The 16,593-nt window shown below is 41.4% G+C and overlaps 1 protein-coding gene across 4 annotated transcripts in view; it reads left to right on the forward strand.

The window, feature by feature from the left end:
* Positions 1-16,593, forward strand: part of OSBPL3 (oxysterol binding protein like 3) — a 206,047-nt gene that overhangs the window by 167,227 nt on the left and 22,227 nt on the right. For all 4 annotated transcript variants that reach the window (XM_060304519.1, XM_060304517.1, XM_030857364.2 and 1 more), the window contains one exon: positions 3,015-3,152. In XM_060304519.1, the coding sequence (XP_060160502.1) occupies positions 3,015-3,152 (138 nt within the window). The remainder of the gene's footprint in view (positions 1-3,014; positions 3,153-16,593) is intronic.

Below are 16,593 nucleotides of genomic sequence, written 5' to 3' on the forward strand. Positions count from 1 at the left end.
GTTCTCTACTCAGTATCGATTCTAATCAAGTGATGAGGCTTCTGATGAAGGGGTCTCCGAGTATTTCTCATCCTTCCCCTGTCTTGTGGGGATGGGGTTAGGGGTACCTTAGTGGCAAGACTGTGGCCAAATCAGCCCTCTCTGTTACTGTGGCTTTTTGTTCTTCAAAACTTAGTGTCTCTTCCTCCTTTTGCCTCCTGGTATGTTACCTGCTCAACAGAAAGGTCATTGTTTGTGTGGGATGCTGGGACATGAGTGTCTTCCGCCAAATGCAGCATCTCTGCCCTAGGCATTTGCTGATTGGCTAAGTGGGACAACACGCCCCCAGCCTCAGGGAGGGACCCAGCTATACATCACCTCTCACGGTTGGAGGCCATTGTTTTCTAAATTGTACACATTCTGCAGTTTAAACCCTCATTGAAACTTCAATTTCTTCAGTGATTTGAGGATTAAGGGAAAATCTTTACTGGTTGAAAGAGACATTCCTGTCTCATCCCATACTGTCTCCTGGGACTTCTCCCATCAAAGAGATTTTCTTTCTTGATACTAATGATAATCAGAGTAGGAGAGAAAAACAAGCTGTTTATTTTTTGTCTTCTTTGTTACTCTTCCCCAGAGAATTTCTGTGAACAAAGGGAGGCAATTAGCTGCCAAGGCAAGTGTTAAAAGTTATCATTCGTGGACAGTGCTTTTCTTTAAAGAAAATGATTGGCTCTGAAGATGAAAGCATCCTTAAAAGGTGTTTCATTCTCGTAGCAATTTAGAGACCCTCCGGATGTCAGCTGATTGAGTGGTGTCATTGACGTTGAGAAGAAGTTTGAGGAAAGGCACCAGTACATTAGGAAGGGAAAGTTCAGGAAAGAATTGAGGACGAACCTAGCCCATGGATTGTGTTTACTGCTCTGAGTATGAAGGTCAGCTCTACCCCTGCAGAGATTCTCTCTCATATGGTCAGCCCACAAGGAGGATGCTTCGTTCTGCCTGCTCCCTCCCTCCTCTCTCCCCCTACATCATGAATGATACCAGATTCTTTTATAAATGCGTTATATGTTAAATTGTGAAGGTGATTCAGGGTTGATTCAGCATTCCATGTAGACGTGTGACCTTGCTGTTTATCAGGTAACAGACATCTGAGGAAGCAGAGAGAGGAACAGATACCCAGGTTTCAAGAACAGACAGAATTGAGCACAGCAAATTGATCTTTATAAGCTCTCCAGCTGCTCTAGAGTGTTCTATACACTTTAGTGTGAGGTGGTAAGGTGGGACCAGTTTTCAAAAGGCTGTTGAAAGTTATGTGACTGGTGAATATTTAAGAGAGGCTCACAGCTTTTTTTTTTTCCAATATAAGAAACTTCATGAAATGAGCTGAGAAGAGGAAATATTGAGATTATTATTCTGTACTAGAAAGGAAAATTTGCTATTGCTACTTAGGTTTAATTTTTTGCCCCTTGCCCCTCAAAAGACCAAAAAGGATACAGACACACCTCAGAGATATTGCGGATTTGGTTCCAGACCACTGCGATAAAGCAAATATTACAATAAAGTGGGTCACATGAATTTTTTGGTTTCCCAGTGCATATAAAAGTTATGTTTACACTATACTATAGTCTATTAAGTGTACAATAGCATTATATCTAAAAGAAACAAGGTATACACCTTAACTTAAAAAATACTTTATTGGGCTTCCCTGGTGGTGCAGTGGTTGAGAGTCCGCCTGCCGATGCAGGGGACACGGGTTCGTGCCCCGGTCCGGGAAGATCCCACATGCTGCGGAGCGGCTGGGCCCGTGGGCCATGGCCGCTGAGCCTGCACGTCCGGAGCCTGTGCTCCGCAGCAGGAGAGGCCACAACAGTGAGAGGCCCACGTACCGCAAAAAAAAATACTTTATTGCTAAAAAATGCTAACCATCAATGCACCAGAGCCTTCATTGAGTGGTGGTAGTAACGTCACTGATCACAGATCACCATAACAAATATAACAATAATGAAAAAGTTTGAAATAATATGAGAAGTATCAAAATGGGACACAGAGACATGAAGTGAGCAAATGCTTTTGGAAAAATGGTGCCAATAGACTTACTTGATGCAAGGTTGCCACAAACCTTCAATTTATAAAAAACGAAGTTTCTACAAAGCACAATGAAGTAAAGCACAATAAAAAGAGGTGCCTGAACTGTGGTTCTTTGTTGCCCTGAAAGGGGAGCTGTGGAAAATGCTGAGACCCTCACAGCCACAGCCATTAAAGGATTTTCCTCATTTCATGTTCACCTATAGTTTTCCTTCCTTTTCCTCTTTGAGTTTTCATTTTTCCTCCCAGAAAAGCAGAACTTCTTAAAAGGCACTGTGCTCTGTCCCAGGCGCAGGAAATGACTCCCAAAGATTTTCTTTGGTCAAAATGAGGGGTTTTTTTGGTTTCTACAATATCAAATTGTGAATGATTAAACTTAGGATGCTTATTCCTGAATTTTTTTTTTATATTGGAGTAGAGTTGATAAACAACATTGTGTTAGTTTCAGGTGTGCAGCAAAGTGATTCCAGTTATACATATAATACATGTATCAATTCTTTTTTAAGTTCTTTTCCCATTTAGGTTATTACAGAGTATTGAGCGGAGTTCCCTGTGGCTTATTCCTGAATTTTGAGGGAAGTTTAGCTTTTTTAATACTCTTCGTCCCTCTCCTCCTCAAAAGCCTTAGCACGACCTCAGGATTCTCAGACAGTGGCTGGTTTAGAGGGACTGACTCACCATCTTGAAAGGCATCTTGCAGGCATCAGACCAAATGGACAATCTGAAAAGGTCTGGTCCACTTGTGCCTGGGCCAAAATGAACACTATTTAAACCTACAACTTGAAACCAAAGTCGGTTTGGGTGTCTTTAAACCAGGGACAAATCTTTGGCTTTTCGAGATAAATTGTAAAGAGAGAAAGAAAGGTTTTATTTTGTTCATGTCTTTGTTCGTAAAAATAAATTTCTTGGTGATGGAGAAATAACCAGGTTCTCTCCGCTCTCGCTAGGTGTACGTGGCAGCCTTCGCCGTGTCCGCATATGCATCTAGCTACTTCCGCGCTGGGAGCAAGCCATTTAATCCAGTTCTTGGAGAAACATATGAGTGTATTCGTGAGGACAAGGGCTTCCAGTTTTTTTCAGAACAGGTGGGTATACACCCTTTTTGTTTGTTGGGAGAAGTTGCTTATGCCTCCCATTAAACGTGCTTTTGAAATATTTACATTCCACCTTTCACTGGCTTCAAAGCAACTGAGATAATTACAGTGCCTTTACACATAAAGAGAGGGATCAGTTTCCTTCTACTGAAACCTCTCCGCCACCCATGAGCATAAATACGCTAGCCAGGCTGAGGCTTGTTTGGCCATATGCATCGTCAGAGCCCTTCCTGTTGAAAGTTGTAGTGAAGAGGGACTTTTTTTTTTTAATTTAATTTTATTTATTTTTTTATACAGCAGGTTGTTATTAGTCATCAGTTTTATACACATCAGCGTATACATGTTAATCCCTATCACCCGCCCAATTCAGCACACCACCATCCTCACCCCCTGCTGCTCTCCCCCCTGCTTTCCCCCCTTGGTGTCCATATGTTTGTTGTATAGATCTGTCTCTCAGTTTCTGCCCTGCAGACCGGTTCATCTATACCATTTTTCTAGGTTCCACACATACGCGCTAATATACGATATTTGCTTTTCTCTTTCTAACTTACTTCACTCTGTATGACAGTCTCTAGATCCATCCACATCTCAACAAATGACCCAATTTCATTCCTTTTTATGGCTGAGTAATATTCCATTGTATATATGTACCACATCTTCTTTATTCATCCCACTGTCAATGGGCATTTATGTTGCTTCCATGACGTGGCTATTGTAAATAGTGCTGCAATGAACATTGGGGTGCATGTGTCTTTTTGAATTATGGTTTTCTCAGGGTATATGCCCAGTAGTGGGATTGCTGGGTCATATGGTAGTTCTATTTTTAGTTTTTTAAGGAACCTCCATACTGTTCTCCATAGTGGCTGTATCAATTTACATTCCCACCAACAGTGCAAGAGGGTTCCCTTTTCTCCACACCCTCTCCAGCATTTGTTGTTTGTACATTTTCTGATGATGCCCATTCTAACTGGTGTGAGGTGATACCTCATTGTAGTTTTGATTTGCATTTCTCTAATAATTAGTGATGTTGAGCAGCTTTTCATGTGCTTCTCGGCCATCTGTATGTCTTCTTTGGAGAAATGTCTATTTAGGTCTTCTGCCCATTTTTGGATTGGTTGTTTGTTCTTTTGATATTGAGCTGCATGAGTTGCCTGTATGTTTTGGAGATTAATCCTTTGTCCGTCAGTTCATTTGCAAATATTTCCTCCCCTTCTGAGGGTTGTCTTTTCGTCTTGTTTATGGTTTCCTTTGTTGTGCAAAAGCTTTTAAGTTTCATTAGGTCCCATTTGTTTATTTTTGTTTTTATTTCCATTACTCTAGGAGGTGGATCAAAAAAGATCTTGCTGTGATTTATGTCAAAGAGTGTTCTTCCTAAGTTTTCCTCTAAGAGTTTTATAGTGTCCAGTCTTACATTTAGGTCTCTAATCAATTTTGAGTTTATTTTTGTGTATGGTGTTAGGAAGTGTTCTAATTTCATTCTTTTACATGTAGCTGTCCAGTTTTCCCATCACCACTTATTGAAAAGACTGTCTTTTCTCTATTGTATATCCTTGCCTCCTTTGTCATAGATTAGTTGGCCATAGGTGCGTGGGTTTATCTCTGGGCTTTCTATCTTGTTCCATTGATCTATATTTCTGTTTTTTGCCAGTACCATATTGTCTTGATTACTGTAGCTTTGTAGTATAGTCAGAAGTCAGGGAATCTGATTCCTCCAGCTCCTTTTTTCTTTCTCAAGACTGCTTTGGCTATTCGGGGTCTTTTGTGTCTCCATACAAATTTTAAGATTTTTTGTTCTAGTTCTGTAAAAACTGCTATTGGTAATTTGTTAGGGATTGCATTGAATCTGTAGATTGCTTTATGTAGTTTAGGCATTTTCATAATATTGATTCTTCCAATCCAAGAACATGGTGTACCTCTCCATCTGTTGGTATCATCTTTAATTTCTTTCATCAGTGTCTTACAGTTTTCTGCATACTGGTCCTTTGTCTCCCTAGGTAGGTTTATTCCTAGGTATTTTATTCTTTTTGTTGCAATGATAAATGGGAGTGTTTCCTTAATTTCTCTTTCAGATTTTTCATTATTAGTATATAGCAATGCAAGAGATGTCTGTGCATTAATTTTGTATCCTGCAACTTTACCAAATTCATTAATTAGCTCTAGTAGTTTTCTGGTGGCATCTTTAGGATTCTCTATGTATAGTATATCATGTCATCTGCAAACAGTGACAGTTTTACTCTTTCTTTTCCAATTTCTATTCCTTTTATTTCTTTTTCTTCTGTGATTGCCGTGGCTAGGACTTCCAAAACTATGTTGAATAATAGTGGCAGGAGTGGACATCCTTGTCTTGTTCCTGATCTTAGAGGAAATGCTTTCAGTTTTTCACCATTGAGAATGATTTTTGCTGTGGGTTTGTTGTATATGGCCTTTATTATGTTGAGGTAGGTTCCCTCTATGCCCACTTTCTGGAGAGTTTTTATCATAAATGGATGTTAAATTTTGTCAAAAGCCTTTTCTGCATCTATTGAGATGATCATATGGTTTTTCTTCTTCAGTTTGTTAATATGGTGTATCACATTGATTGATTTGTGTATATTGTAGAATCCTTGCATCCCTGGGATAAATCCCCCTTGATCATAGTGTATGATCCTTTTGATGTGTTGTTGGATTCTGTTTGCTAGTATTTTGCTGAGGATTTTTACATCTATATTCATCAGTGATATTGGTCTGTAATTTTCTTTTTTTGTAGTAGCTTCGTATGGTTCTGGTATCAGGGTAATGGTGGCCTCATAGAATGAGTTTGGGAGTGTTCCTTCCTCTGCAATTTTTTGGAAGAGCTTGAGAAGGATGGGTGTTAGCGCTACTCTGAATGTTTGATAGAATTCACCTGTGAAGCCATCTGGTCCTGGACTTTTGTTTGTTGGAAGATTTTTAATCACACTTTCAATTTCATTACTTGTGATTGGTCTGTTCATATTTTCTGTTTCTTCCTGGTTCAGTCTTGGAAGGTTATACCTTTCTAAGAATTTGTCCATTTCTTCAGGTTGTCCATTTTATTGGCATAGAGTTGCTTGTAGTAGTCTCTTAGGCTGCTTTGTATTTCTGTGGTGTCTGTTATAACTTCTCCTTTTTCATTTCTAATTCTATTGATTTGAGTCCTCTTCCTCTTTTTCTTGATGAGTCTGGCTAATGGTTTATCAATTTTGTTTATCTTCTCAAAGAGCCAGCTTTTAGTTTTATTGATCTTTGCTATTGTTTTCTTTGTTTCTATTTCATTTATTTCTGCTCTGATCTTTATGATTTCTTTTCTTCTGCTAACTTTGGGTTTTGTTTGTTCTTCTTTCTATAGTTCTTTTAGGTGTAAGGTTAGATTGTTTACTTGAGATTTTTCTTGTTTCCTGAGGTAGGCTTGTATAGCTATAAACTTCCCTCTTAGAACTGCTTTTGCTGCATCCCATGGGTTTTGGATCGTCATGGTTTCCTTGTCATTTGTCTCTAGGTATTTTTTTATTTCCTCCTTGATTTCTTCAGTGATCTCTTGGTTATTTAGTAACGTATTGTTTAGCCTCCATGTGTTTGTGTTTTTTACGTTTTTTCCCCTGTAATTGATTTCTAATCTAATAATGTTGTGGTTAGAAAAGATGCTTGATATGATTTCAATTTTCTTAAATTTACTGAGGCTTGATGTGTGACCCAAGATATGATCTGTCCTGGAGAATGTTCCATGCGCACTTGAGAAGAAAGTGTAATCTGCTGTTTTTGGATGGAATGTCCTATAAATGTCAATTAAATCTATCTGGTCTGTTGTGTCATTTAAAGCTTGTATTTCCTTATTAATTTTCTGTTTGGTTGATCTGTCGATTGGTGTTAAGTCCCCCACTATTATTGTGTTACTGTCGATTTCCTCTTTTATAGCGGGTAGCAGTTGCCTTATGTATTGAGGTGCTCCTATGTTGGGTGCATGTATATTTATAATTTTTATATCTTCTTCTTGGATTGATCCCTTGATCATTATATAGTGTCCTTCCTTGTCTCTTGTAACATTCTTTATTTTAAAGTCTATTTTGTCTGATATGAGTATTGCTACTCCAGCTTTATTTTGATTTCCATTGGCATGGAATATCTTTTTCCATCCCCTCACTTTCAGTCTCTTGTAGTCAGCATATATATGGGTCTTGTTTTTGTATCCATTCAGCAAGCCTGTGTCTTTTGGTTGGAGCATTTAATCCATTCATATTTAAGGTAATTATTTATATGTATGTTACTATGACCATTTTCTTAATTGTTTTGGGTTTGTTTTTGTAGGTCCTTTTCTTCTCTTGTGTTTCCCACTTAGAGAAGTTCCTTTAGCGTTTGTTGTAGAGCTGGTTTCGTGGTGCTGAATTCTCTTAGCTTTTGATTATCTGTAAAGCTTTTGATTTCTCCATCGAATCTGAATGAGATCCTTGCTGGGTAGAGTAATCTTGGTTGTAAGTTCTTCCCTTTCATCACTTTAAGTATATCGTGCCACTCCCTTCTGTCTTGTATAGTTTCTGCTGAGAAATCAGCTGTTAACCTTATGGGAGTTCCCTTGTATGTTTTTTGTCATTTTTCCCTTGCTGCTTTCAATAATTTTTCTTTGTCTTTAATTTTTGCCAGTTTGATTACCATGTGTCTCAGTGTGCTTCTCCTTGGATTTCTCCTATATGGGACTCTCTGCCCTTCCTGGAGTTGGGTTGCTATTTCCTTTCCCATGTTAGGGAAGTTTTTGACTATAATCCTTTCAAGTATTTTCTCGGGTCCTTTCTGTCTCTCTTCTCCTTCTGGGACCCCTATAATGCGAATGTTGTTGCATTTAATATTCTCCCAGAGGTCTCTTAGGCTGTCTTCATTTCTTTTCATTCTTTTTTCTCTATTCCGTTCTGCAGCAGTGAATTCCACCATTCTGTCTTCTAGGTCACATATTCTTTCTTCTGCCTCGGTTATTCTGCTATTGATTCCTTCTAGTGTATTTTTCATTTCACTTATTGTATTGTTTATGTCTGTTTGTTTGTTCTTTAATTCTTCTAGGTCTTTGTTAAACATTTCTTGCATCTTCTCAATCTTGGCCTCCCTTCTTTTTCCGAGGTCCTGGATCATCTTCACTATCATTACTCTGAATTCTTTTTCTGGGAGGTTACCTATGTCCACTTCATTTAGTTGTTTTTCTGGGGTTTTATGTTGTTCCTTCATCTGGTACATAGCCCTCTGCCTTTTCATCTTGTCTATCTTTCTGTGAATGTGGGGTTTTTTTCCCCACAGGCTGCAGGATTGTATTTCTTCTTGCTTCTGCTGTCTGCCCTCTGATCGATGAGGCTATCTAAGAGGCTTGTGCAAGTTTCCTCATGGGAGGGACTGGTAGTGGGTATAGCTGGCTGTTGCTCTGGTGGGCAGAGCTTAGTAAACCTTTAATTAGCTTGACTGCTGATGGGTGGGGCTGGGTTCCCTCCCTGTTGGTTGTTTGGCCTGAGGCGACCCCAAACTGGAGCCTACCCGAGCTCTTTGGTGAGGCTAATGGGGGACTCTGGGAGGGCTCATGCCAAGGAGTACTTCCAAGAACTTCTGTTGCCAGTGTTCTTGTCCTCACAGTGGGACAGAGCCACCCCCCACCTCTGCAGGAGACCCTCCAACACTAGCAGGTAGGTCTGGTTCAGTCTCCCCTGGGATCGCTGCTCCTTCCCCTGGGTCCCGATGCATACACTACTTTGTGTGTGCCCTCCAAGAGTGGAGTCTCTGTTTCCCCCAGTCCTGTTGAAGTCCTGCAGTCAAATCCCACTTGCCTTCAAAGTCTGATTCTCTAGGAATTCCTCCTCCCGTTGCCCGATCCCCAGGTTGGGAAGCCTGACGTGGGGCTCAGAGCCTTCACTCCAGTGGGTGGACTTCTGTGGTATAAGTGTGTGGGGATGGACTTTTAAAGCACGAAGCATTTGCCCAACTGCAACTTAGAGATTGGAAGTGTGCACCCTAGCTTGCTGAATCATCCTTTTAGAGCAGAAGCACCCCCTTCAGAAGGGGCAGCACCAAATAAACACATTATTCTTGATTTTAATTTAAGAGGAATCCTTCATTCGTGTATTTATTCATTCCATCCATAAATATTTCTCGAGACTATACCACCTGCCTGTCACCATTCCAGGTGCTGGGATACTGCAGTGGGTGGGAACTGGGGGCAGACAAGAACGCCTGTCCCTTATGCAGTGGATGGACATACCTTATGCTTACGCAGCTTGAGTTCCCTAAGGAGGTTCCACAAGACCCTTCCCGCCTGAGTTAACAGAGAATAATATTCAAGAACAGTATCTATGGAGTCAGCCAGCCTAGATTCAAATCTCAGCTCTCCCTTTCACTAGCACTTAGAGCACTTATACTTGAAGTATAAAGTGTTATATGAAGGTTTGTTGTCGTTATTGACGTTATGACAGCATGGTTTGCCATAGTGGAATGTTGGGGACATCGAAAACCTCTGTCAGTAAGGAATTGTTTAGCTAAAATAGAGTGCATCCTGCCTGAAAATAAAGAGCATTTCTCTCCCATCTGGTTAAGGCAGCACCTGAGTGTGTCTACCCTCTGTATATCCCTAAATGTCAGCCTGGGAACATGAAAACATCATTGATACATTTCAGCCCTCTCAATTCTTAGAAAACTGAGGAAAAAGGGATGGGTTGCTAAAACATTATTTTCCTTCTGTTATCTTGCTGCCTTGTTTATCAGTGGACTGGTATTATGGGAGTAGGAAGGGAAGGGTTGTGTGGCTGAGAGACTTATGAAGATGGTGGTTGTCTTAACTGTGAATTACGAGCACCTTCTCTGAAACTCAAAGGAAAATGACTATACAATAATCCCAAAGCACATTTTCAATTGCTTTCCAGTTAGCAGCTAAAACGAGAAATTAAACACTGATATTGGGGCGGTAGGGGGTTAAATCAGTAGTTAAAGGGTAAGATAATCTGATTCAAATTCAACTGGGTTATTTAAATACTAAATCTAAAATGGAATGTGAATAAATGAAAATATAATTTGGTTACCATGGTATTACATGCACTCATGTGAAAAAACAAAGGCCGAAAATAGCTCCAAACTACAGCAGACGATCAGGACAGGAAGAATAGGTAGAAGAAAAGAGTAGTAATGTGAGCTTGTTGTAAAGCTGAGCTTCAATCCCACTAGCCCTTGATGGGGCAGGGCTGATTCAGGATCTGCACGTGCTTCCACTGTGGTGGCAGGGAGAGAGAAAGCAGAGCTCCTGGGCACATGTGCACAGAGACAGAAAGAGCATTACATAAGTTAGTCTTTAGTTCCGTGAAACGGATCCTAAGGAAATAAGCAAGAAAGGGATCTGGCCGTTGTTAGTAGCATAGGGCGTGCTGGGTGTCATATGGACCTGCTTTAAAATCTTAACCCCGCCACTTTGTGTGTGGCCTTGTATAAGCTACTTAAACTTTCTGAAACTCAGTTGTTTCTTTATCTGTAAAATAGGAATGATCATGCTTAGCTCATAGGTTGCAGGAAGGGTAAGTGAAATAACACATTGATATATAAAGCACGTTCAGTACCTGGTTATTGCTCTTATATTTAGAGGCAACTTCTAAAATGCTTTTTAATACACAGTGTTAAGAACACTTAGAGGAGTGTTGAAATAAGATGTGCTATATCTACTGTACTGATTCAGGTGGTTTGAAGGTGGCATATTGTCACTGGTGAGTCTCTGACACAAAGCAAGCCATGAGGCACCCAGGAGTCCTCACAGCTGGCTTCACCATGGGGATACCAACAGTCCTGATCATGAGGGAACCACTTCATCTGTCTTGAATTTAGCCTTATGGGCTAGATAGTTGGTTCTTTAAATATACCTGAGAATGGACGAGCCTCTCAGGGACAGAATCACACTAGCTAAGGTTATAAGAGACATATGTAAACCAGAATGCTACTATATGCCTTTAGCATGAAAAATAGACCTGCCGTGGGGACCAGATGGCTTTGGTCAGCCTGACCAGTGATGCTTTCCCCATAGACTACTTAGGAAGACAGAATTGTAGTCATCAGGTAAGTGTACAGTGAGAAGGAGAGGTGGCTATTTAATTCAACGTGGCAGGCTGTCCACTGCCGCAGAAGTGAAAAGGGTTTTGACCAGGGCCCTCCTTTCCCAGCCAGCAGGAGAAACATCCATTCAGCCTCCCCCATTCCCTCCCTCGCCCCTGTTGGTTATGCTGACCTGGCGACCCGTTGTGCATGAAGGCTTTCTAATTTACCACATCTAAAGAGAGTGCCAGAGCATTTATTCTGTTTCATGCTGGTACCTGCCAGTCTGGCTCCTTCTGCTTCTGACCCAGGAGATGTTCTGTTACGGAGACAGAGTGACTCTACCCTTGTCTATTAGGTGTAGGTGATGGACTTCCGCTTTCAGAGTTTGGGGCTTCTTTGCTTTCTTGTATCTCTCTACAATAAGTAGAGCTTGCTGAATGACTAATATAATAAACTGAACAGGACCCCGAATTAAGATTTTGGGGTTGAATTTTATTCTAAGGAGGACATTGACGGAAATCATATCTCCAAGTGAAAGGACCTGGAAAGAAACAAAGCTAACTCAGCTTTTCTACTGAGTTTTCTAGACAGCAGAGTCAGGTGATTTGGAAAGTGATGTCTATCCCTTTCCTCCAAGCCCTTAGGTTTTGTGGTTTGCGGTTTTGGTGGGTATGGGGATGTTTGGAGTCGTCGGTGATTAAGGAAGTTGAAGTAAGTACTACTGCGCAGAGTTCAGCTATGTGGAAGCTTGCCCCCTTTACCTTGTATCTCATGCAGAAGACCCAAAAATGCAGGAGCAAAATGACTCGTGCAGTCAGAAACGAGAGAAAGCATTTGCTGTTCAAGTTTTCCTCCTGTCAGTTAACTAGTATTATGCTTGCAGGGTGCTTTTTGCTTTTCAAACTTGCGCAGGACCTTATTTGATCTTCACAATACCCCTGTGTGGCAAGTGGGGTGAGGATCAGTTACAGGTGAGGAAACCGACGCCTAGGCCCATCGGCACCTTCCAGTGGCCCTCAGCTGCACCCTCTGTTTCTATTCCAGCATCCTCTCTCCCTCACCTTTTTTTTGGTGTCTCTTGTGTGGGTTTAGTGCTCAGAGCTGCCGGAGTCACCAGCTGCCGATGTGAAAACAGCCTTTTGTACACTGTTCAGACTATGGGGTTTTGCCTCTCATTGTCACATAAACCTTTCATCCTCCAAACTCACGTAGGGCTTTGTTCTCAACTCCCGTTGTGGGCTGGGCAGTGGCCTTTGTGAACAAGGAATATTCAGGAATCAATCATAAACATTCCCGTCATATGTGCTAACCTCTGACTGTTCCACCTTCTCAGGGGAGGAGTTTCCTTTTTTTCCAAGGGAATCCAGAAGGAACGGACTTCCTTTGCCTTGTCAGGGACCGAGGATCCTGCTGGCAGGATTCTTGGTTCTCGGGCAGCCTGGGTTGGAGCTTCATCAGGGACTGGACGGGTCAGAAAACTCATTTCAGTTTGCTTTGCTTCTCTGTTTTGTACCTTTGGGAACAAAAGTACAGAAGTTGGTGTCTATAAAGGATAAGCAGTTAAGCTATTGTCTAAAAGTGGCTTTTCCTAATTACCTGGAACTTCAGTTGTCAGGTCACTGCTCAAGCCATCTTCACCATTTACCCACCCAGCCACTACTGTTGAGTTTCTGGCAGCAAAGCTGAGCAAAGTTATTGAGTTACTAAAATGTAAGAGATTCAATTGAAGTCTTTTATCTTTTGCTTCATGGGTTCAGCCCTTCTTCCTTTTCTGTTACTCATCAGAACTCTGAACATTCTTGGCTGGATTTAAAAATACCCTACTTATCACTCCCCCACCCCCACCCCGTTGCACACCCACATCACCCGTCTGAATAGTTCTTTCATCTACTAGTAGGCAGGGTTATTTACTTCTGATTAAAGTGGCAGCTTGTTTAAAGACATTATCAGGGGAAATTCAAGCTGTTCAAATAAAATAAGCAATAAGTCAACTGTAAGGTGACTAAACCAGTGCTTCTGCATTTCTAGGTCAAGTCATTACTTAATGTAGTTTTTGGTTTTTTGTTTTTTTTAAGAAACCATGTATTTATCAAATAAGTGCTTAACTCTGAACTTAGGGGAAGAGAAAATAATTGGCAACTGTATTTTCCCCAAAATCAGACCAGTATCCTTGGCATCCTCCTTAATAGCTTTCTCTTATAATCCACGTCCTATTCATCAGCAAATCCTAGGATCTTCCTTCCAAAACCAGCCATTTTCACTGCCACCCCACTGGTGCTGGCCACCAAGCCCAAGCCATCGGCATCAATGACTGGGCTTGTTGCGATAGACTCATCAACTGGTCTCTTGTTTCCATAGCCAATTCTGCACTCAGCAGCCAGAGTGATTGCTCTCACGATTTCCCCAGTCACTTGGGATCAAATCCCAAGTCCTGGCTATGGCCCACAAAGCCCTGCGATATGCCACCCCCAGATATCATGACTCCTTCCACTTTGACTCATTTAGCTTTAGCCATGCTGGCCTTTTTTTTTTTTTTTTTTTTTTTTGCCGTACACGGGCCTCTCACTGCTGTGGCCTCTCCTGTTGAGGAGCAGAGGCTCCGGATGCACAGGCTCAGCGGCCATGGCTCACGGGCCCAGCTGCTCCGCGGCATGTGGGATCCTCCCGGACCGGGGCACGAACCCGTGTCCCCTGCATCGGCAGGCGGACTCTCAACCACTGCGCCACCAGGGAAGCCCCATGCTGGCCTTTTTGCTTCTCCTAAAACATATCAGGCATTTGTCAGCCCTGGGTAGTGGCTGTGTCCTCTGATCTAGACATACTTCCCCCAGCTATCCATGTGGTTAACTGCCTTATTTCTCTTAGCCTCAGAGGTTTCTATCACAGAGTCCTGCCCCAACCACCCTGTCTGATATGATACTTCCACTGACCATCTGCCATCCTCCATCCTCATCCTTGCTTTATTCTCCTTTACTACTGACAGATTATGTGCTTATTTGTTTAATAGTCTGTCTCACCTACTTCTGCACTAAAATGTAAACTCCAGGAGGGTAAAGATTTTTGTTTCTTTTGTTTCTCATTGTATCCACAGTGACTAAGACAGTGCCTGACACATCACAGGCAATCAGCAAATGTTTGATGAATGCCTTGGTCCCCTCCGTGGGTGATTTTTGACCTGCCACTTGTTCTCTTTTCCACGAGCAGGGCTTCATGGTTAGAGACGCGTCCAGAACTAGGAGGACTCTATAGTTATGCCTCTGGAGAGCTGCAGAATTGATGTATTTAAGGGTTTATTTTTCTAAATCTGAAGAAGAAAAACCTACAAAATACACACATATTGAATGCACTCTTGACCCATATTCTCCTCTCCTTACCACCCACCTCATATAAAGTGCATTCTCAAAGCATCTATCACAAATGATTAGGTCAGGGTGAAGAAAGACCTCAGATACACAAATAAATTACAAGAATTCTTAACTACCATGGGAACTCATTGACTCTGGGATTGTAGAAAAAAGATACATATAAATATTTGCACAATAAAAACCATGTAAACTAATTTCCTGAATGTTTGAGAATCCTTACCAGTCAGAAATTGCTCTTATTTGATTGGAATGGAGAGGAAGTGATGGAGAGAGATACTAAAAAACTAGTCTAAAGTGGCTTTAGCTAGCAGACTAACAGACAGCGTCTACTGCGGGGCTGAATCAGTTCAGACTCAAAATCTAGTGCCTTTCTGTGCCTGGGTTACAATGTAATGAGAAGAGAAACTCAACCAAATCCCGTACTAGCAAACACAGGTTCGATTGTGCACATTATTCTCTATTCCGGTAGATTTTAGAGAGATTACCATCAACAAAGATTAAATGATTAACTGTGTATTACCCCCTTTCCATGGGTATTAAAATTAATCAAAGACTTAACAGAATCTTCTCCAGTTGGCTGGCATCCACTGCCGCCTCTGATGTTAGGATTCAAAGAAAACAGATGTTAGAATGATAGCATTTTGAAGCCAGAGGGATTCTCAGACCTCATTCTACAAAGAAATAAATGAGAGAGAGGTTGGAAAGGTCAGACTCAGAAGATTCCTTCTCCAAGTATCCATGAGATGGGACCTTAATGGTGTGCCGAGGCTCTGGGGAGGGACCAGAGCCCAACTTTGAGAGCAGTCATTGAGGAGCAGCTGAGGCATCGCAGGAAACAGCATTGGATTTGAAGTCTGAGGACCTGGGTTTAAAACACTACCCTCATCACTGATTAACTGTGTAACACTGGGCAGGCTCTTCACTGGAAAGAACCCGTTTCCTAATTTATAAAATAAGGGTAATGAAGACACAAGGTGACCGTGAGAGCTAAGTGGAAATACCACTCATGACACAAAGTTAAAATTTAATCTCTGCTTACTCCATACCAGCATATGATCCTGGCACTTTCCATGTGTTATCTTTTTGGGTTTGCAAAGTCAGTGGTACTAGCGCTATTTTGCAGATGAGGTAATTGGGGCCCAGAGGGTTTTAAAACACACTCAAGGTCATACAGCCAGTAGATGATATTGCAGTTAGGTTCTAGATCTGTGGGACTTCAGAAGCTCTCCCTCACTCTCTGAAACTCATGCAGCACATGGCAGAGGCTTCAGAAATGTTTCATGAATAAATAACCTGTTGTGAGGAAATATATCAAAGAAAAATAAGGCATCAACTTAATTTCCCTGGAAAGCTTTGTAAACTTCTGAAAAGCCATGTGCACCAAATAAATCACTCCCAAAGGCCTTTTTAAGCCAGAAAGAAATAAGCCAAATCACTGATATTTCAATGTTGAGATTAATGCATTCAGAAAACAGCCCTTGGACCCCATCTAAAGGCACTTTGCTAAGCATTGATTCATTAATCTGACACAATCATTTTAAAAGGTCAAATTAAAAAAAAGAAAAAGGTCGAATTAGGGCTTCCCTGGTGGTGCAGTGGTTGAGAGTCCGCCTGCTGATGCAGGGACACGGGTTCGTGCCCCGGTCCGGGAAGATCCCACATGCTGCGGAGCGGCTGGGCCCGTGAGCCATGGCCGCTGGGCCTGCGCGTCCGGAGCCTGTGCTCCGCAACGGGAGAGGCCACAGCAGTGAGAGGCCCGCGTAACGCAAAAAAAAAAAAAGGTCAAATTAGCATTTTATGGGACATATGTATACTTTATGGTATGATAGGCTTGCTTTTATAATTCATATGGACAGTATATTTATCCTTGTATTATGGGATTTTAAATTATTACAGAAGAGTTTATAGTTTTTATATATTGTATTTTGCTTTGATGTTTATATTTAGCCAGACTTATAAAATGCCAAATTCTTGATAAAGGCTGTGGTCTTTGCATTTTTTACTATATAATTTCTGTGGGAATGAATATG

Source organism: Globicephala melas, chromosome 9, assembly GCF_963455315.2.
Source record: "Globicephala melas chromosome 9, mGloMel1.2, whole genome shotgun sequence".
Lineage (NCBI taxonomy): Eukaryota > Metazoa > Chordata > Mammalia > Artiodactyla > Delphinidae > Globicephala > Globicephala melas.